The sequence below is a fragment of the Meleagris gallopavo genome, chromosome 3 (assembly GCF_905368555.1).
Source record: "Meleagris gallopavo chromosome 3, MGAL_WU_HG_1.1, whole genome shotgun sequence".
Lineage (NCBI taxonomy): Eukaryota > Metazoa > Chordata > Aves > Galliformes > Phasianidae > Meleagris > Meleagris gallopavo.
This window is the reverse complement of record NC_139406.1, coordinates 57,579,795-57,602,019: the sequence shown is the minus strand read 5'-3', so window position 1 is coordinate 57,602,019 and position 22,225 is coordinate 57,579,795. Positions and strand designations below refer to the sequence as shown.

The 22,225-nt window shown below is 40.3% G+C and overlaps 1 protein-coding gene across 2 annotated transcripts in view; it reads left to right on the top strand.

The window, feature by feature from the left end:
- The first annotated feature begins 4,311 nt into the window (after positions 1-4,311).
- The window catches only part of NSMAF (neutral sphingomyelinase activation associated factor), a 40,213-nt gene continuing 22,299 nt past the window's right edge, over positions 4,312-22,225 (top strand). The window contains exons 1-6 of one of the 2 annotated variants that reach the window (XM_085221155.1): positions 4,312-4,856; positions 14,982-15,071; positions 15,170-15,248; positions 15,415-15,482; positions 15,580-15,616; positions 18,478-18,528. In XM_085221155.1, coding sequence (XP_085077281.1) covers positions 4,804-4,856; positions 14,982-15,071; positions 15,170-15,248; positions 15,415-15,482; positions 15,580-15,616; positions 18,478-18,528 — 378 coding nt within the window. In that variant the 5' untranslated portion in view covers positions 4,312-4,803. The remainder of the gene's footprint in view (positions 4,857-14,981; positions 15,072-15,169; positions 15,249-15,414; positions 15,483-15,579; positions 15,617-18,477; positions 18,529-22,225) is intronic. The other variant, XM_085221156.1, reaches the window with a different exon arrangement.

Below are 22,225 nucleotides of genomic sequence, written 5' to 3'. Positions count from 1 at the left end.
TACTGTTGTATTGTATCAGGTAATATATACTCATATCAATCCTCAAGAAAAATTATGTATGCCATAAAGCTTGTGCTGATACATGGTCACTGACTAAATGGAACCCTTTATTTATTTAAGATTGCACTAATGGTATGAAAACATAATGGTAGTACATCTTGTCATTCTGATGCTTTCAATTATTTGCCCCCCACCAGTTTCTTCAGGAAAGGAAAAGGAAAAGGAACAGGGGTGCTTACCTGGGAAATAGGAGGGATGACAAGGACATCATTAGCAAGATGCTGACACAACACAAATCTAGAATAGTGGAAACTAGCCAGAATCACAGGATTATAGCAGCACTTTGAGAGAAGAACTAATAACTTATGGGTGGAAGATGGGGTTTAGGTTACTCTGTGATGAATACAGAGGTTAACAGAGCAGTATTATGGATGATTTGACAGAAGGTCTGAACAATTTGACCATTGGGTGTTTATTGTTCCTTAAATATATTTCTTCCATGGGAAGAAAAGGGGTCAATTCAACAGAGACAAGAGCATTAGAGGACAGTGACTAACGTACAAAGAGATGTGATCTTTTAACAACACGAGAAAGAGGCTTTGAAAGAGACCTGTCACAAGGATCCAGAAATAAGGGATCTTAGAGAGATAGAGACAAAAACAAATGAGAAGGCATTAAGAGAAAAGACAAGTTGGGATATCTGAAGTCAAATTTAATCCCTGTCAACTTAGTCAAACTAAGTCACGGATTTAGTGAACCCATGGAAAAAATATCAGTTTATCAACATCACAGAAAGAGATATGGTGGCACACTTCAATGATAGCTGCATATAAGAATGCAGCTTGCTAAGGAAAATGGGCAGAGCAATGCAGGATAAGATGCCTCATTTTGCATCAGATGCAGGAAGAAACAAAAGATATTGTGTACTGTGAAAATAAAAAGGAAGAAACAGCACTATGTCATGGCTAGAGTTTATTTTTCATAACAGACTATAGCTCTATTAAAAATGAGGAAGTTGATACTTTTTTTCTGACTTATCCTGAGAAACTAATAGAGGCATTCCAAAAGCTTGCCTTTGAGATAACAGCGGATTTCAATTAGTTGAAAATCAGAAAAGTTATATAGCAGGGCAAAAAAAGGTCCACTGAATCCTTGTAATGTTTTTAGGATGATCTTAAGCTTCAAGGGACAGACAAATTCAAAGAGGCATTACTAACTTGAATTTCATGAGTGGAACTCATTTTGATTTTAAAGGCAGAAGGTAAACTGACTGAAAGTGATCATGACATGTTTTACCAAAATAGGCTTCTCTGTTCTAAAAAGAGGAAGAAAAAGCACCCCTATGCTGCCAAACACAGATTGCATTGTTATGTAGAAATGGTTAAACTAGTTTTAAATCAAGCTAATCTTGGTTCTAAAAGCAGGCTCATCATAAAAGCATACCATTCCATATGAGTTAATTAACCTCCTTTCTGCATAGTCTAGGCTGCAGCTCAGTAATTTAAAGCTAACCTAGATTTCCTACAGAGAACAATAGACTCATTTTTAATTAAACATACAATAGCAAGCTATCTTGATGTGAACAAAAGGAAGCAGGGGAAGCTTAGGTAGACTGTGTTAAAGTCACATTAAGAGCTCTTCAAGGATTTGAAAAAAAGTCATAATAAGGAGACAAAGAAGTCTAATATAAAAGAATAAAATCACATATCCTTCAGTACAAAATGAAGTAAAAAGAGATATAAAAGGCAACAAGAAAATATTCTGGGAATATATTAGAAGTGCCCAGATACTTACTTAAGTTTGTCCTACAAAAGAATTTAGAGAAGAAATGAGTTAAAAACTATTTAGATGATATGTGCTTGAGTTAATAGGGCCTGAAGAATTTGATTTAATAATATAGCAAAAATAATGTGAATTGTTAAAAGACTATGCAGATTCAAGGAGACCAGAAAAGGACAAAATGTTTATAAGGAAAGCAATCTAGATTAATTTTAACCCTGAGAGATATTCTAGAAAAAAATGTATTTACATAGATTTGTCAAGAATCTCACACTAATCTTATGCCCTTTTTTACAATCAATTTCCCCGAGTCAGTAGAAAAAAGGTGTCATAGATCTTGAATTTAGAATAAGTCAGAGACTGCCCCATGCCAGTTTTATTAAAACAAAAAGCAAAGTAAATACAATTTTAATGAAATACAGTTTTCATGAAATCAAAACCAAAAGGCATATTACTTGCAAAAAACAAAGCTGGAGAACATTTTCAGCAAGATCCCAGAAGGATATATTGTCATTTCTGCTCCACTCAATCATCCCTTTAATGATCTGTAAGATACAACAGAACATAGATATATAAAACAAAAAAAGCTTTTCATCAACTTGGGAACTGTAAGACAAAGTTAGAGCTCAAAATCAGTTCTGTAACTTGAATAAGTATCTAAAAGTTGGCAGGATGAAATCATCAGGGCTAAGGAAAATGTTACACCTGAGAATATAAATAGATAGTCTAAAAATGAGGGAACTAGGTGGCAATATATCAGAAAAGGTTCTCAGCACAAGTAAGGCTTTTGTCACAGAAGCAATCACAGAAGCAAATTATTTCTAGGATTTACTGATAGAATTTGCTCTTACATCTAATAATGTAATAACGTAATTCCCCCACTCTAGTTGCCGTTGATGTCTCAGCTGGACTGCTGAGAGAGGCGTTATACCTGAAGGTAAATGCAAAAGTCATACTGGAAAGAAGCGGTAAGAAGCTAGAGAAGAACAGTAGGTCATTTAATTAATGCAGTCTATTATGAACATAAGCAACACTGTTTTGTCTATGAAAAGATAGTGTACATATCCACACACAAATGCTTGTATAAATGAATATGCATACATATTAACACACACAAATTTAAAAAAATATATTTGAATATATATAAAAAAATTAAAATATATTATTCATTTTCATTGGGAGTATGAGAAGGAATGCAGCAAGAAAATTAAAGTTGGATACAGGAAATACATTTTCATGCAGGTAAGCATTACTGCAATCTACACACAAGTGTTGCAGCTTTCCTTCAAACAAATGTTTTTATAAATCAATTAGTCAAACAATTTTTTGTGAGTGAGGCCACTTTTGAAAACGTGATCCACAGCCTCCTTAGATTCTGTGAACTACTCCAGAGAGGTCCCTGAAAAACAAATGAGCAAAGCAAACCTAATCTCAGCATATACAACAGTTCTCATATTTATGTTTATGAGTGCACAAATTGAAGATGTTTGAAGAATGCGGATCAACATACATTTGAATCCGCCTCAGTGCAGAGATTAGATTAAACTCTTGGGGCCTACGAGCCTATAATTCTTTTTATTCCTCTGTGAAAAATCACATCCCCTCTACAACTCAATTTTCTTTTACTTAACAAAAACGCAAATAGTATTTTCCCGTCTCACAGGGGACTGTCAGTACATGCATTATATAGATTGCTCAGGTACACTGGCAGTTGTGTGAACTAAAGCACTCAGAATTTTATTTACTTCTCCTCCATGGAGGTCTTCTAGGTTTTGAACATCCGGCAGAAGAATGTGGAGCTAATGGAGTAGGCCTGGGGGAGGGCCACAAAGATGATCAGAGGGCTGGATCACCTCTCCTATAAAGGTTGAGGGAGATGGGCTTGTTCAGCCTGGAGGAGGCTCCAGGGAGACCTCATCGTCGCCTTCCAGTAATTAAAAAGAGTTTATAAGCTTACAGTGATAGGGCAAGGAGGATCAGCTTTAAGCTAAAAGGAGAGATTTGGGTTTGATGTTAGGTGGAAATATTTTTCTCAGAAGTCAGTGAGTCCAGGCATAGCTGCTCAGAGGGGTTGTGGTGCCCCATCCCTAGAGGCACTCAAGGCCAGGTCGGATGGGCCCTGGGCAGCTGAGCTGGTGGGGGGCAGCCCCGTTCTTGTCAGGGAGATTGGACTGAATGGGCTTTAAGGTCCCTTCCAACCGAAGCCATCCTGTGACCTACACAGCATCTGTCACATCATGGGCAAAAGGAATCTCACATCAATTGCATTATATTTACAACGATTTATTTAAATGCAAGTAAGTAAGCTCTTCTGATACAAAATAAAGAGTACATAACATGAGCAATGTGCAATTGAGAAGGCCTACAATAGAAAGTTTCACAAAGCTTTCACAAAAGCACTGCAGCTGCTGGAGCTGCACCTAACAACGGCTCTGAGTACAAAAGCTTTGAGTCAGCCCTACAGAACGACAAATGAGGCTCTCAACCGGCTCTTTCCCACTCCGTGCCCACTGCCATGGAAGAGCACTGGATGTTCACGGTGGACAGGAGGAGAACCAGGCTGCTTCCCTGCACTTAAGAGCAAATTTCGGCACAGGCTTCCCACCACCCCGGAGGCATCAGGGACGCCGTGCCCGCCATCACCCTGCTCTCGTATTTCCGCAGTCGCCCGCACGGCCCTGGGCTCATGGGTGGCACCTCCGTATCCGCAACAACAGAAACAACGCGGCGTTAGTTCTGAGGAAGAAAAAAGAGGAAGGCGGGGAGCGATGTGAGTGCTGTCCCACGGAAGCCCGGAGGAAGCCCCGAGCGGCCGCAGCGCCGCCGCAGCCCGGGCGAGGGCGCAGAGCCGGTGCCAGCAGCCTTCCTTCCCCTTCCCCGCCTCTCCGCCCGTATAAGCGGGGCGGGCGTCTCCGAGCGGGCCCGCCAGACCGGTTGGTTCCTGCGGGCCGCGCTGCTCTCCCCGCCTCCCTGAGGCGCGGCCCGGCCTGGTGTGCTGCGGCCGCACCGAGGCCGGGGGGCTCCATGGCCTTCATCCGCAAGCGGCGGCAGGAGCGGGAACTGTACTCCAAGGAGAGGTGAGCGCCCGTCTCGGCCTCGGCGCGGGTGCGGGCTCACCCGGCCCGAGGACTGCGGGCTCTGTGGGAGGGCCTGGCGGAGCGCTGGGTAGAAAGGGAGGCTGCGGTGCCTGCCTTGTTACTGCTGCTGTCATCGGTTGCCCTGACTTAAGGCTGAAAAGGCTGCAGAGTAAAGCTGGAAAAATAGAGTTGCGTATAAGCTCCTGTTTTCGGTTGTGTTCGTGGCGTGGAGGTACAGCCCTGCTGCTCTGTAGATGCTGTTTACGATTTTCCCGAACATGCTGATCAGCGTGTTGTCAGCCCTCGCGTTACCTGGCAGCTCCTCAGAGCACTAAATGCAGCTGCTCTTGCTCCTGTCTTGTAGACACTGTGCTGTGTGCCTAACTGAACCTGTGAGCAGGCCGTACCACATGTGCCTTGTAAGTCCTGAACCTGCTCTCTTATTTTTAGCCAGTGACACAGTTTCTTTTATGTGCCTTACCTACATCTGGCTTGTCAGAAAGCTTCAAAGTTAGTTCTCATCTTTGTATTGCCACCAAGGAGCTCTGTACAAAGTAAGAACTGGGCTCAAGTGCTCCCCAGTCGTGGCCCACACTGTGGGAGGCAGGTCCCACATGGGAGCGTTGCTGGTGCATATCTCTGCTGTTTGTTGTTTAGGAGCAAATCACGTGGCAAAGAGTTTAGCTCACTTTGTCCTATAAATTCTGATTCATTGCTGTTGAGCGGTGATGCTACTACAGCTTTTGGAATGTTGACATAATCCAAATGTGTTCTGTTTTGCTTTCTTGAGTATCTTTTCCTGGCTGCCTTTGTGGCTGTTATGGCTTCAGTTCTGTTTGAGGGGGAAAGGATGAACTTCCTATGGAGGAGGAGAGGGATTTTTAATTTTGAAGTCAATCGTCTTAAGTGTAGGGAATGCTAGAGTCATGACTATTAGCTCTGCTCGGGGCTTGCTGTAACTGGTCTCCCCTTGAGAAGCTGAGAAATGCCCACAACTCACCACACGTGTTCCAAAGATCCAGGTGGGATATAAGTTTCTCCCAAAAGCTTTGAAAGTGAAACCAACTTAACCGTGTTTGTTAGTGTTACTGATTTTCAGTTATGGAAAGTTCCTTGGAAGCATTTTAGGATCTTCTGTCTTATTTGAGTTTGCAGTTTGAGGATATTGTGGAAGATGAATTTTGTCATTGTTGGCACCTGCAGTTTTCCCCACCTCTGTATTTGCTGATTAGTTTCTCTGCTTCTCCCTGTGGCCTAACATGCAAAATAAATTTGCATATATTTTGTACTTCATATCAGCTTTTTTTTCCTGTTTCTCATCTTGTACATGTCTTTAAAAAAAGAAAGAAAAAAAAAAAAAAGAGGAAATCCTAAAGACATTTTTTAAGCATTCTTAAGAGCTTTTGGCTCTGAAATATTAAATGAGTAATATATAATCCTATCTTTTCTTCTTTTGTGGTAGTCCTGCCTTCAAGCAGCACAGAGGAGTTGTTTACTTCTCTCTCTTGAAGGAGTTGCGCTGAAATCTTCTCTTTTAGTCTTGCTGGATGCTTGTTGCAGGGACACTGAATCCTGCCCCAGAGCTTCTCCTGACTGAAGTAACCTCCCTGTAGCTATTTCATAGTGAGTTGACTAGGACTTGAAGCTTTGTGGTAATGGTGTTTCACACCATGGGTTTTATTGTTTGTTTGTTTGTATAAAGCAGTGTACAAATATGTAAGCTGTGGAAGTTCTGGTTAAGAGTACTGTGAAACAGTGAGTAAAAAGTTAATCATCTTACATAGATTTTGCTTTGGAAGAGGGAGGGAGAGAGGAAGGAATGAAGACCAGTTCTAAGTGGTAAGAAAAAAAACCTTGGACTAATTAGTTGGACTGAATTAATATCTGATTACATAAGCCCACTTTCCTGACTGTGTTATTTTCTAGGAGAAAACAAGGTAATTCTAAAATGCCTTGTTTGTATGCTGAGGACAGAGAGGGAGTTTTCCTTTAAATAAACCAATCCACCTATTTAGTTAATTTTGGCAGCGATTTTCCCTTCAAACATACCTGTATTAGAAGACGTTTTTTTTACTTTTCCTAGGTGTTCAGAGCTTAATAAAAGATGAGATATTATGTTGCTTTTTAATGATATGTGCCTACCCTGTGCAACCTTTAAAAATATTCAGCATTCACGAGTAGGAGTATATACATATTTTTCCCAATTAATCTTAGTTAAAATTGAAATTAAGTGATGTTTTGCTAAGGTTGTTGCTTTCTTTATCTCTTGAGTTCTTGGTTCAGCTGCCCACAGGTGTTTCTAGCACTTGCTACACAGATCTTTTATAAATAGACATGCTGATTTGCCTGCTTGGCTTTCTGTTGCCAGAATTTACCTGTTCTGCTGCTAACATCACATCAAGATGATGTACTGGCAGTGTGTAGGTCCTGCAGGTTCATCTGTGTGGTGGTTGCTTGGTGTTTTAAATCTGTATCTTTATCTTGCCCTCTTGGGACAAAATATTCATAATGGAGGCTTTTATGCAAACATCAGCAAGTGAGTCCTACAGCTGGCCTACAGATGCTTTCCTCTTAAGAAGAGGTTTGCTGTTAGAACTAGGTTATGTAGCCACAGGCTGCCACAAAAGTGGGTGACCTGCTCTGACCCTGGCAGTATACTTCCATTATCAAGACTGTGCTTTCAGTATCTGGTCGAGTGATTGCCCAAGGTGTGTCCAGTCAAACACCTGAAGGCATTGTGCCCCTGTGGTTTTCCAGCATGTGCAATGAATTGAAATGAGAACAACGTGCAATGAAGTGATGGAACTGGGAACAACGAAACAGTGCAGTCATAGTTAAGAAATTAAAGCAGGATTAGCAGGCTAGTTTCTCTTCTGGGTGGTACAAATGGAATTTTGCTGAGATGTGTCCTTGCATGCTCATTCCTGTGTCCAATTAGAACTGATTTGATCCTTCAGTTCATAGGTGACATTGGTACGCAAAATAAATTGTGGGTTTGTTGGTTTATTTTTGCTGTTGTTGGGTTGGCTCCCCCACATCTTGGACAGTCTCAATGGGAGCTTAATTCAGTGCTTTGAGAATTGAAGTACAGAAGGACGTGCATATTAAAGCAAAATAACAGTAAAATACTCAAATCTGATAAAAACACACTCTTCTGGGGGATGCTTCACAGCATCTTGGAAGGGCTTGCATACCTCAAGTTGAAATTGGTACAAGAATTCTATATTTGTTTTCAGTGCTGCGTACTTTGAACAATGCCAGGAATGTTTGGGGTGTAATTTGGGTACCCAAAACTTATGCTTAGGAGATGACATCATGTGAAGTTAAATTTTGCAGGTGTTTTCCTGGTACTTAGCATGCTGCCTAGTTCTTTGATGTGTCTTGGGTGTGTTCTTGGCTCGTATCCCTCAGCCCTTTTCTGAGTGGCAATTATATGTCAAAAATAAATAGAAAGCCAGAATTCTTCACTGCTTTATTTACCAGCCTCACTTGCCCTTCGCTGGAACTGCTGTAGATTAACTAGATTAACATTTGTTTTGCTTGGCAAAGTGCTTGTGCTTTGTTTTGTAATGTGTGGTTTTTTTTTTTGTTTTTTTTTTCCTGAAGCTATTTCTGCATGGCTTCTATCTGGATCTTTTAGATTTCCTTAATGCCATTTCTCTGGGACAAAACAAGAGCATGAATATGTCTCCAAGTTATATTGGCATGTTTTAATTTACATGTAAGCATGGGTACTTAGTTTCTAAGCTCAAACAATTAAGAGTATCTGTTTACTCCACAGAGTTCAGTGGACTAATGCCAGCGGATGTAGGTTGTTATCAAGATGCTCTGATGCAAAAGCTGTTAGGGCCTTTAGTAAAGTTCTTTCTTCTAGTCTCTCCTGACTGCTTCTGTTTGTTGATCTGAGATGTAGCAGCTTAAATGTCCCTCCACCCACCATTAAATATCAAAATTACAGATTGATTCCATCCTGGAAAGTGGAACTGCTGCTTTCTCTGTCTCTGACCACAGAGTTGCCTGACAAGTAAAAAGGTTTCATCTCTGGCCACATTCTTCTTGTCACAACCCCTTCACACTGCATGGTCTCTTGTCCTTGTTGTTCCCTTCCATCAACTCATTCAACTTATTCAAGCTGGGCAAACTATCCTGGGGAACCTCCACAGCTCTGAGTGGAAGCATATATACTTTGCTAATCTGATGGCTTCTTCAGTTGGTAGAGAGTTGTCTCCAGCTGCTTTAAGCAGGCTGTGGGGTGGAGGAAGTTGGCAGGCTGGGTTGGACCATTTGGAGCTATTAAAGCTTTTGTTCTTCAGATTTTGAAATGATCCAATGCTTTATACATGCAACATTTTTTTGAGAAGTTCCTTGCAATCTTACTTTCTATTGGCAAGAGTTTGAGAACAGAGACAAGACTGTTAAGAAGCTAAAATACAAGGCATGAGCATCTTTGAAACTCTCACTCCATAGAGATATTTTAATGACGTTTTAGCATCCTTTGAAAATTCTCTTTGTCAATCTCCATTATTTTCAAATTAATATATTCCTTCTTAAAGGCATTTTAATATGTCAAGTTCAGTGTACAAAGAAGGAATAGTAAACTAACTCTGAAGAAATGCCTGTGACTTACAGTGTGTTGTGAGCAATTAAATAGCATGGTGACCACAAAGGATGTGAACATAAGCCTGTGAAATATGTCTGTATTATGAAGCAAGCATGAATATAACCTACAGTATGCTAAGCTGTGAGTTTTACTGCTTGATTTCAAAGGTTTTGACACCAACAGATCTTTCCGGGTTGCTTCTCAAGAGAACATGTCTTCTTAGAGAAGGAATATCTTTAATAAATGCTAATGAAATCATTTGTAAGGAGGAAGTTTCAAGTAATAGTTGAGTAACACATTTTGCAAGTTAAGATGAACCTCTTGCTGATGCTAAGGCAAATACCTCAAACTTGATCCTTGTTTGCATGAAACAGTGGCTTCAGATAGACAACTGATACTTTATAGGAAAACAAGGTTTGAGAGCAGCAGCCATGGATAGAAGATCCTTTTTTTTTTTTTTTTTTAATTAAAAAAACGCAAGTGCTTGTATTAAAACAAGAACTCTATTTTCCAGATAGTAAAAGAAAAGAAAAAGGAAAAAAAAAAAATCATCTTAGGTGTGATAGTGGTGTAGTGCATTTCCCAGTTGATAATTACAGTTTGTAGTTGAATTTCTTTGTTGTGGTTTGGTTTGGTATTTTTTTTTTTTTTTTGGAGAAAATATTGCTGTGAATAGATTTTGGTTTTGGTTTTTCCTGTGGGAGGTGTCAAGCCACTTACATTACTGAAGTCATTGGAACACCTGGTTAACATATTTACCCAACCTCAGCCATCCCTCAGGCATTGTTGGTGTTTTAGAGGCAGACTTGAGGAAAAGGGAGCGTGGGCTGGGAGCAGCCTTGCCTGGTGTCACACAGCTTGACTGGCTTTGTGTGCTAGGCTGTTCTACCAGGGCAGCATGACAACTCATGGGCTTGCACGCCACAGGGAATAGCACAGCTGCTCAGTGGTTTAAGGCCAAAAGGAGTATGAGTTCTCCACTTCTATGCTGTTTGTGTGCTGGGTGTCATTCTCTTCCTACTGCTTGGTTTTGATCTCCCTTTTCCTGCTCTCTCCCCTTGTTGTGCACAGAAGAATCAACTTACCATTCTAGTTGTATACCAAACATGCATACAATTCTTGTCACAGGACCGTGTGACAGCTGATAGCACATAAATTTTGCATGTCAGTATCTTGATACCACAAATGTCTTTAGAAAACCTTCTTTAGTTCTTTGGAAGGTAATCACACTGCTGGTTCATCTGAAGTCCATCTGCTTTGCTGCATGTTGAAGACCCCATTTCTGTAATTGGGGTGCTGCTGTGCTAGATTTCTTATTTGTTAAGGCCTTCACAACACTGTTTACCTACAGATGCAGCATACCAGAGGGTATTGTGTTCTCTTGCTACATGTAAATATTTGTTAAACCTCCTGACAATCCTGAAATAATAGCCTATGTGGTGATAGCCCTCACGAGAGACCCTGTTGATACAAATATTATTAGTGGCTATACTTCTTACGTTTTTACATGGAAAAAGTCAATTTTGTGAAGGTAGAAGCTCTGGCTGTTCTATTATAACATTTGATGAAACCCAATTTCTCTCTTTTTTTTTTTTTTTTTTTTTTGATAGCTCCATAGATCACTAAAATAGACAAGTGAAATATAAATACCTAAGCTTGGTCTATGTAAGCATGCAGTTAGACTCAAGGGGAAAATGTATTTCATCTTAGCTTACAGTCTTAATATGTTCTTTTGTCCTGGTGAAGAAGCAGTGAAATCATTTGAGGAATGCTGTATGGCTGAGAGAGGTGGAATTTCTGAAGGGGTGCAGTTGTTTCCAAAGATTCTGTCGTAACATGATATGTTCATCTTGATTATAACTGAGGCCTTAGATTAAAAATGGATGATTGTGTGTTCAGAGACTTGATGTCTGGGTTTGGCAGTCTGCAGAAATGACTTGGTAGCCTGAAAATATTAAAGGAAAATGCAATTTAAGTAAAAGGACTTGAATGGCAGAACAGCAAGAAGCGTGTGGATGCTTGGAAAAAGTTGCAGAACCAGCTGGAAGTTTTTGTGAATGGCAAAGAGAAAGACAAAATATGGGGAAATGTGCTCGTCCTAAGATAGTGTAATTGAGAACAAAGGTTGCAGTGCAGGGGGCTGATGGTGACCTGCAAAGCTTTCTTTGTAAAACTGAATGGTGGGTAGTGGTGTCGAAGAGATGTGGAGAGGCTAAGACTAAAATGGTAAACTGGATGATGAGGGTAAATAGTGTATTTTAAAGGAGAAAAAAAACTTAGTTTCCTACAGTACCTAGTTGATCTCTTCATAATGGCTGTGTTTATCTTGAGTTTTTGAGCCTGCCTTGGGCATTACTGGTTTACAAAGACATCTGATGCAGTGGCAGTGAGGGTAATGCAAGGGCAAGTATACCTTAGGTCCTTCCCATTGGCCCCATGCTTCTGGCTTTGGGAGGGTGAATTGATGCAAAAGCTGTTGAATATGAAAACTGAACACTTTCTAAGTAAGGAAGAATCATCCTGAAATATGTCAAAGAAAACTCTTGGCTTATGTACTTAGCTTTATGTAAATGTGTTGGGGTCACTGCAAATAACATAGCTGATGTTTCGATGTAGAAGCATGGCTTATCTTGGATATATGAGGCTTATCTTGGATACATGAAGGATCTCTACATTTGTTAAAATCTTAAAAGGGAAGTCTAATAATTGTATTAACAACAGGTGAATTATGAAAGACCATATAAATGTGTGGAACTTGTCCAAAGAATAGATGAAGGCAAAGGAAAGAGCATAAAAACGGAGCACTTTGGAAACTAATTCTATGGAACATGCCTTACCCCCACATGTCTTGGAAGAAGATTTTTGGATTACTAACATCATTGGCCTGAAGCTGATTATTTCCTATGTCCATAATCAGTTCCCAGATGAAGAAGTGGAGTATTTTTCAAACAAATGAAAAGTGTTCAACTTTTTTAAAATTTAATAACTTTGGCTTGCGGATACTAAGCCAAGTGCATAGGCATATACATATATATCGGAAAGAAAAGTGTTCTGATGGTGAATTACTGTTTATACATTCTGACATAACTTTAATAAAAAGCTTTGAGTAAAAGCGTGATAGCGCTTGCTGTATCAGTGTTTGCAAAAGCCCAGGCTTGTCCCAAGTGATTTGGGTGATGTTGAAAAATGAGATTTAATGGTAGCTCTGTGGAATCTGCTACAGTTTCATACTCATCTAACCTTTTTAATGTGTAGAATGCTCCTGGTGAAGGGTTTTTTCCCTTCAAAATGTGGAGCTGGAACCTTTGTTTTGTTTCCTGAGATGATCAAAGTAAATATCAAAGTAAATGATCGAAGTAAAACCTCTGAAGCCTGGAAATTCAGTTTACACCTGTTGACAACTCTTTGAAAGGGAAGATAATAGCAGGACAAAGGGAAAATGGTTTTAAGTTGAAGGAGGAAAGATTTAGGTTGGGTATGAGGGGGAAGTTCTTTACTATGAGACCGTTGAGGTACTGGAACAGGCTGCCCAGAGAGGTTGTGGATGCCCCGTCCCTGGAGGTGTTCAAGGCCAGGTTGGATGGGGCCCTGAGCAGCCTGGTCTGGTATTAAATGGGGAGGTTGGTGGCCCTGCATGTGGCAGGGGATTGGAGATTCATGATCCTTGAGGTCCATTCCAACCCTGGCCATTCTACTATTTATTACAGGACGTGCTTTCATAGGTTGCAGTAAGTTTGAAAAAGAAACTTCTATAAAAAACAGAAGGCAACTGATATTATATCTTCTGAGAAACTATGTGTGAAGGCAAAGCCCCTGAAACTCCATTGGAAGCTGGAGATATTCAAGAACCATACAGTACCAGCAACCCTGGGATAGGCTGACATGACGTATACTGTTGTAACTTCTAAGTTTTCTTAACGGCCTCATAAAATACTTGTTTTCAGGAGTGGAGGGGTGTTGGTAACATGCTCGACTTCTTGAAAAAGCAACAGAGAATTAGAAGAGTGTCTTGGACATGAGCTATTAAGAAGAGAAGCAGTTTTGAACATGTAGATTCATTGCTACTTGTAGTTACAACAAACTTTGTTATGTTCTGTTTGGTGTAACGCAGTCATGACACAAAACTTATGTAAACAAGATGAATTTTCAGATAGTGCTATTTTTTTTCTAGTATATAATATGCTTACTTAACAAGCAGACTGTTTGGTATGAAATCATTTTGTGAACTCCTGACATACTTACTGCTTGCTATTTAAATGTGAAATATTGCTCTGGGGATGCTTGGCACTTATTAGCATTGTCACAAGTTCTTGTAAAACACATCATGAATGCATTACAGAACTTAGCTCAAAGCGTGGATGTGACTAATGGTAAGTACTTCTGCTTGTCAGGGCAGCCCCATGCACAAACAGCTGTTGTTCCTGTGACTGAAGGATGTAAAATATTTCCACTCCTCCTGTTGTGCCAATACTCAGTCATTCCCTACCACTGAAACTCATAGGTGAGCATAAATTCACCCTGCTATCACAGAATGGTCAGAGTTGGAAAGGACCTCAAGGATCATGAATCTCCAACCCCCCTGCCACGTGCACAGCCACCAACCTCCACATTCAATACCAGACCAGGCTGCCCAGGGCCCCATCCAACCTGGCCTTGAACACCTCCAGGGACGGGGCATCCACAACCTCTTTGGACAGCCTGTTCCAGCACCTCACCACTCTCTCTATAAAGAACTTGAATTACTTCTGCTAGTAAATCTTTAATTGCTTGTAGCAGTTATTTAAGCTTTAAACATAAGTTGTTATGTTTGAGGATGTAAGTTTGTGTTATATCAAAGCTAGCCTATTTGCATTTATCTTGTGAGAGTATTGTTGTGACAGTGGTCCTACAATGAAATACATCAGACTACTTTTTTTTAGTTGAGGTTTGTTTATTAGTCCATAAACAGGCTTTCTGTGCATTTGAGCAAGCACTGGTACAGTGAAAGTGCAGAAAAGTGGCCAGAGAGGAAGGTAATACTTCACCAGAGTATATCTGGTGTAGAGTGATGCAGCCGTGTTCTAAAAACCACGCGTGTGGTTTTCACTTAACATTTTAAATCAGTGTCACTTGGCTTTGCTTCAGAAAGATCTTAACTTTTGTGTTCCTTACTGTTAATTCCTGCTCCACTCCACCTCTCATGTCACTGCGGATTTTAGCTGGCTTATACTCATGTGGGTTAAATGAATTATTTTAAAAGATTGACTGTTCTAGACTAGTTCACACCTGAGGCATGAACAGCCTGAAATATCAAACTTTACATCTTCTGGAGGAGCATCAGACAGTCGTCATCACGTGCACACAAAATTTCCTCATAGATTTGTTCTTTAAAAAAATTAATTTATTCATTCTTAGGGATTGAGGGAGGAGCAGGGCACCAATAACAGTGAACATTTCCCAAGCACTTGATATATTTTTGCTGAGAATATTAACTATTCTGTGGTGTTTTGGTTTTGAAGGAATAATTTGAGTTTCTTTACTTGTAGGTTTTCACTGCTGCTTCTTAACCTGGAAGAATATTACTTTGAACAACACAGAGCTAGTCATATCATAAATAAAGGTTGCAGAGATGAAAGGTACAGAAGTTTTACATTCCTTCATTTACAGGAGTTATTCTAGTCTAATCTATCTGCAAGATATACATGACTACTTCTTTATTTATTGTTTCCCTTAGGAAAATAAGAGGTTCCCTAAAAATCTGTTCAAAGTCAATCATTTTTGAACCGGATGAGAATCTGCAACCCATTATTAAGGTAAGCAGTGCAACACTGGTGGATGTTTAGGTTGGTTGGACTGGATGATCTTGTAGGTATTTTTCCAACCTTGGTGATTCTGTGATTCTGTGACTGCAACTTCTTGGGAAAGTAAGATTGCTTTTAAGGAGCACACATCTGTGTATGTTTTTATAACTTCTCACAGATACCATTGAGAGACTGCGGTAGTATAAAAGCACCAGAAGACAGCGAAGCAAACAACCCATTGTTACGGTATGTGAATTTGAATTACTGTATGTATGCATTTAATTTTTTTTTTTTTTTTTAAAAGCTGAAATGTCCGTCTCTAAGTATCTTACTTACATTCTAGGGAAACATCTGGAGGGATTTCTGTTGTATGTAATCAGGTAAGAGCTGATTTTCATTGTGTAAATGTGAGAGGTTATGTTCTTTAATGGTGTTTCTCAGAGCTGCAATTCTAGGATGAGGAGTTTCTGGAAGCAAAACTTAGCATTAATGTGAAGCTGTTGATGCTGGAAACTTTAAACCATTAGTGGCTCTATTAATAGGACTTTGATTAAAGGGAATTTTCTGCACTGTACATGTTACAGTAGAGCTTAGGACAATTTTAGAATTGAGAAAAGAGAGTAGACTCATCTGGTTATTCATCATCTTTGTTTTGGTCTTGCTACAGTTGTATATCATTTTCTTCCTTCTGTAGCATGTATTGGTAATGGCAAAGCCATCTTAATTCTTAAAGTTCAGTAGACTATGTTTTCATAAACTGTCCACCAAATCATTTTCAGTAGGTATTTTGAATCATGGATTCAGGTTTCAGTTGTGGGTTATGATTGACTTGAACGTGTTTGTATTTAGTAAAGACCAACAGAATGTACCTCAAACTTTGATTAATTGGAGCTGGTAAGTGTTCCAATGCTTCAAAAGAAGTTCATGTTTTCATTTCAGGAAATAACTGAAGTGAGGTGGGAAATACTTTCTTAAACTTTGTAGCAAATTCTGTACTGTGGCAGTCAAAAAAGAATTCAAGCATGTAATTTAATTTGCGCTAGAAAAGTTCGTGGCCTGTGTTAAAGTAATCAGTGCACTTAATTTCATCTTGAAACTACTTCTCAGAGTTCTGTGTGGTTAAGGCTCATTGTGTTCATGGTTTTTTATGTTCAATGGTTTTATTTTTTTAAGGCATTTCTGATTATTCTGTGTAAACTTTCAGATGGTAAAGGGAAAAAAAATATCTGAAGTATTGTCTATAATGTAATTGCCTTTTTTTATTACCCGTTCCTCTATCATACAATATTCATATATATTCTGCAGAACAGGTCAGTATAGAAACATTACAAAGGAAAAAAAAATTAACTTTTAAAGCAGCAAATATTGTTAGCCGCACTGTGTAGAGTGTCAATCATCCTCCTGTCACTAGAGAAGTGCTCTGAAATGTTTTGACGGAATGACATGTGCTTGTATTTTTGTATAAAAGTAAGTCAGGTATGAAGTACTCATAGGCTGTATTCATGATAAATTCTGACCTAATTATGAACATTTCTTCTGAGTGCATTTTCTGTCTTATAGAAAAATGCACATATTGAATAATCAGATCATCTTAAACATGCTTGCCTTTTTTTTTTTTAGGCTCAAAATAGTATTAATCCATAGCTGGACAAGAAGCTTTGCTCTGTGTAACAAGTAACTTAAAGACTAATGGCTATGCAAGACAGTAAATAGAAATAATAGAATAAATAGAAATTATTTTTCAGTAATTTTTCTAAAGTGGTGTTGGAGAACTGCCTTACAAAATAGGTAACTAATACAACATGGCAACTTTTTTGCTCTGCTTGTATATGTATTTTGGTGTGTACTGTCTACTTTTCCCATGTAATTTGGAATTTGGGTGTCTCCGTGTAGAGAAGTCTTTAATTATTGTACAAGAAGTAAGAGCTAAGTATAAAGCGTATGTCTTTTACTGGGTTGATTTTTCTTATGCTCTAGTATAGGCCTGTAAAAGCTGATGTCAGATTAAAGGAGCTAATTATTTAAAGTAGCGCTAACAGAGGCACGCTGAGCATGCCATTTAAATTCTTCCAGCATATCGATACTGAGTTGCCATGTGGAAAGGCCAGCTCTCCTGCTTGTGGGTCTACTACAGTTCAGGCTGATGCTATCCACTCTCTTTACCTTCATTTGCCAGGCCAAACCAAATACTTGCTTTTGTCTTTTTTGCTTGCCTCTGGATGCAGACTCACAGGCCTGGTGCTTGCTGTAGGAAGCAAATCAAGGCACTGGGCCTAAGCAAACCATGTGTCTGGAGTGGGTGGATGTCTGGTGTGTGAGAAGACCATTGGAGTGGGCAGGTATCTAAGACAAGGAGCAGAAAACAGTTGGTTATGCATTCTAGTGTGTTTTGTGGAGCTCATACCCATTTAGGGTCTTACCCAGGTCTGAGATTTTAGCAAGAATGAGCCTTTCCTATAGACGGAGTGAAACATGACTCATTTTTGGCTTTGACGTCTTTCAGATGATAAATGATAAGGTGATAATCTACAAACCAGTGTGTGACAACAGTTAAGCCTTTCTGTAGGGGCTGTGAAGAGAATGAAATGAAGTGGTTTTGGTGGGTTTTTTTGAGTGGAGGATCCTCTCCAGGTCTGGGAGTAACATCAAAGAAACAAAACTGCTCAAAAGTAAGCTGTAGGATGGGAAAGGAAATGACATTCGTAACTGTTAGAACTAGAAGCAAAATGTTTGGCACAGAAAGAGCTCAATTGAGCAGGCTCGTGCAGCAGTCATGGAGTGAGGCCCTCTGAGGTGGGCCATTCCCTTCAGAGCAGAACCCCAGGGCCATAAGCTGCCAGAAAAAAAGCAGGCAGAAATATTCTGTTGAATGGGGTTAGGCTGGTGGCTGTGCTTACTGCCTTCAGTCTTACAGCTTTGTGAAGGTCATATGATGGGAATAAAAACTCACTAATTGACTGTCAAAGTAAGCCTGTGAAATGCACTGAACACTCATCCTTTTCACAGCAGCTACAAAAGGTCATTGTTTTTTTGCTGTTCATCTAGGGTAGCTAAAGCAGGATGTTGCAACCTAGTATTTTGGTTGCTTAAGCAGTGTTCCTGGTTTTGTATTTATCAGGACTTACATTTATTATTGATGGCTGAGGGGAGAGATGGTGTGGGTTTTTCTTTTTTTTTGGTGGATGATTGTTTATTAGTTTGTTTTTTGGACAAAAGCCATAACAGTCTCTTGCTCTTTCAGGTTTTTCTCATTAAAGAAAGAAATGTTATTGCACCCTATAAAACAGTAAGAGTGAGTATACAGTTTTTCATTATTCTTAGCAAACTAATATTTTGCAAAGAGCAATGCTCTCTATTATAGAAGAGTAAGACAACTCTAATTGGAGCAATATGACAATAAAACTTCAAAAAATAAATAATTGTGCATATTAGATAAAACTACTGCCCAAATTCTTCCATAATGCATATGTGATATTTATTGGAATACGTGCTGCAGACTTGTCTCTTGCTAGTTACCTCAACGTGCAGCTCTGTGGGCTCAATAATCAGACAGACAACTGGCCGCTCATATTCAGTGGGCACTGTTTCTCCTCAGTTTTAATTTCATTCCCAGCTGAATGGGTCACAGGTCAAAGAAATTGCAGATAAAGTTTGCTCATATCAGAATCCAGAGCTTGTTTCTATTGCTTTCTACCCAAATTCTTGAGTTTGAAGGCTTCAACGTAAAGAATTGAGTGGTTTTCAGCTGAAATGGGAGGTAAGTGAAGATACAAACACAAAATGGAAAATGCAGAGTCATATAAACACTCCTTCTGCCTCAACTTTTTTCCACAGTTTAGAAATGAGCAGGCAATTAAATTTCTTGCCATGTTTCTTCAAGTAAAAGGCTTCAAGAACAATCAAGTCAGTAAACTTATGTTACTACTATGAACAGCAAAGAGTCAATAGATGATGTCTGAATTATTCTCAACAACTACTTTGGGTAGTTTTGGTGGTGTTTCTAAGCAATGATTTCTAATTATTATTTTTATTTTCCTTGTTTATTTTATGCCACTAATTCTTTATTCTATTCTAAACCTCATTTCTGTTCTCTTGTATTCTCTGTTTTGCTTCCAAGTGCAAGATTTATTAAGTATCACATAACTATCAATAGCAATAGCATTGTTGACAAGGGGAAAAAGAAAATAATTGGAAGGGCTGTTTGGAAACTTCTCCATTTTAATTTGTCTGAAGTCAAGATACCTAAATAATTCCTAATAGTTAACCATTACAACTTCCTTCACGAAAGTGCAGTTATGTTTCTTCATAGTAAAACAAGAAGTCTAGTTTGCCTTTAGCCACTTAAGAGTATTTCTTTGCTGCTGCTAGGTGTACCTGAATCATTGCCTGTTCTAGGTGGTTCACTGGGTGCTAGACTCTGGTAGTATGATTTTGCTTCCATGTCTTCCATTGATTTTATGTATTTATTTGTTTATTTTTGGAGATCTACTACAAAACACCAAATCATGGTCTTTCCAGGCTGGAAACTAGACAAAGAACTGCTTTCCACAGCTTTTACCCTGTAGGCTGTAAGTGAGGCTGTAAGTGAGGCTGTAAGTGAGGCTGTAAGTGAGGCTGTAAGTGAGGCTGTAAGTGAGGCTGTAAGTGAACATTGAGGACCATACACTAGGGTATGAGAGCCATGTTTCTCCTCTTAAAGGAAAAATGTGTCGTCAGTGAAATGTTACTGAGGCTTTCATCCAAATTGCTGTTGAATTTCTTGTCTCATTAATCTGGCACAGTTTGCTTTCTGAACCATGCTTTGCTCTTGGATTGGTGTCAGTTCAGCTGACTGCATGAGTTATGCTAACAGTCATCTAGAGTTTCATCTTTTCTTAGGTTGTTCATAATTATATCCACATTGATCAATGTCTTGAAGTAGACTTACTGATCACAGAATCACAGAATTGTAGGGGTTGGAAGGGACTCTAGAGATCATCGAGACCAATACCCCTGCCAAAGCAGGTTCCCTACACCAGGTCGCACAGGTAGGCGTCCTGGCGAGACTTGAATATCTCCAGAGAAGGAGACTCCACAACCTCCCTGGGCAGCCTGTTCCAGTGCTCCGTCACCCTCACTGTGAAGAAGTTCTTACGCACATTCATGCGAAAGTTCCTATGCTGCAGCTTATGTCCGTTTCCCCTCGTCCTGTCTCCACGTACCACTGAAGAGACTGGTCTCACCACTATGGCCGCCACACCTCAGATATTTATAAACCTGGATCAGGTCCCCTCAGTCGTCTTTTCTCAAGGCTAAACAGACCCAGTTCACTTAGCCTTTCTTCATATGGGAGATGCTCCAGGCCCTTCACCATCTTTGTGGCCCTCCGCTGGACTCTTTCCAAGAGATCCCTGTCTTTTTTGTACTGGGGAGCCCAGAACTGGACACAGTACTCCAGATGAGGCCTTACCAGGGCAGAGTAGAGGGGGAGGATCACCTCCCTCGACCTGCTGGACACGCTCTTTTTAATGCACCTCAGAATGCCATTGGCCTTTTTGGCCACGAGGGCACACTGCTGGCTCATGGCCAACCTGTTGTCCACCAGGACGCCCAGGTCCCTCTGCAGAGCTCCTCTCCAGCAGCTCATCCCCCAGCCTGTATTGGTGCATGCAATTATTCCTCCCTAGGTGTAAGACCCTACACTTGCTTTTGTTAAACTCATCCGGTTTCTTACTGCCCAGCTCTCCAGCCTGTCCAGGTCTCGCTGAATGGCAGCACAGCCTTCAGGTGTGTCAGCCAATCCTCCCAACTTCGTATCATCAGCAAACTTGCTGAGGGTGGCCACTATCCCCTCATCAAGGTCATTGATGAAGATGTTGAACAAGACCGGACCCAGCACAGACCCCTGGGGGACACCACTGGTTACAGGTCTCCAGCCAGACTCTGCACCATCAACGACGACCCTCTGCGCTCTGCCAGTCAGCCAGTTCTCAACCCACCTCACTGTCCACTCGTCTATCCCACACTTCCTCAGCTTTGTTATAAGGATGTCGTGGGAGACAGTATCAAATGCCTTTCTAAAATCAAGGTAGACTACATCTACCGCTCTTCCCCCATCCACCCAGCATGTGACAGCATCATAGAAGGCCACCAGGTTGGTCAAGCACGACCTCCCCTTGGTGAACCCATGCTGACTACTCCTGATAACCTCCTTTTCTCCCAGTTGTCTGGAGATGGTATCCAGCACAAGCTGTTCCATCACCTTTCCAGGGTCAGAGGTGAGGCTGACAGGCCTATAATTACCCGGATCTTCCTTCTTGCCCTTTTTGAAGACCGGAGTGACATTGGCTATCCTCCAGTCTTCAGGGACCTCCCCTGTTATCCAAGACCTCTCAAAAATGATGGAGAGCGGTTCGGCAATGACCTCGGCAATGACCTCCGCCAGCTCCCTCAGCACACGTGGATGCACCCCATCAGTTCCGTGGACTTCTGGACCTTAGTGGACCTGATCACTGTTCAGGAGTCTAACTTAAGAAATAACCTCACAGAATTGTCAGTGCAGTTTTATACTAGCTCAGGGATTTTCAAGGGGTCCTGACCACCACTACAGCTGATCCATACACACATTTAACAGACTTAAGTCAAAACCAGAAATATTTTGAAATTACACTTCAGAGAGCTGCTTGCTAGTGGCAAGGAGGCTGGAACTAGGTGTTCTTTAAAGTCCCTTCCAATGTAAGCCTTCCTATGATTTCATGATTTGCTTGTGTATGTGATGCTAAACTAGTTGGAGCATGTATTATTTCTAGACTTCGAGGTGTTGGTGCTACTTTAAATGGAGTGCTTTAAAATTGTTATGTTGTATTGTATTAAGAATTCCAAGGACTGCACAAGGAAGTTACCACAGGGAAGTTAGATTTATAAAGATAAAAAACACAACAGGTTTTACATAGGTCTTTCAAGCGTATACTGCGACCTATGGAAACATACTTTGACAAGGTTTAATTTTA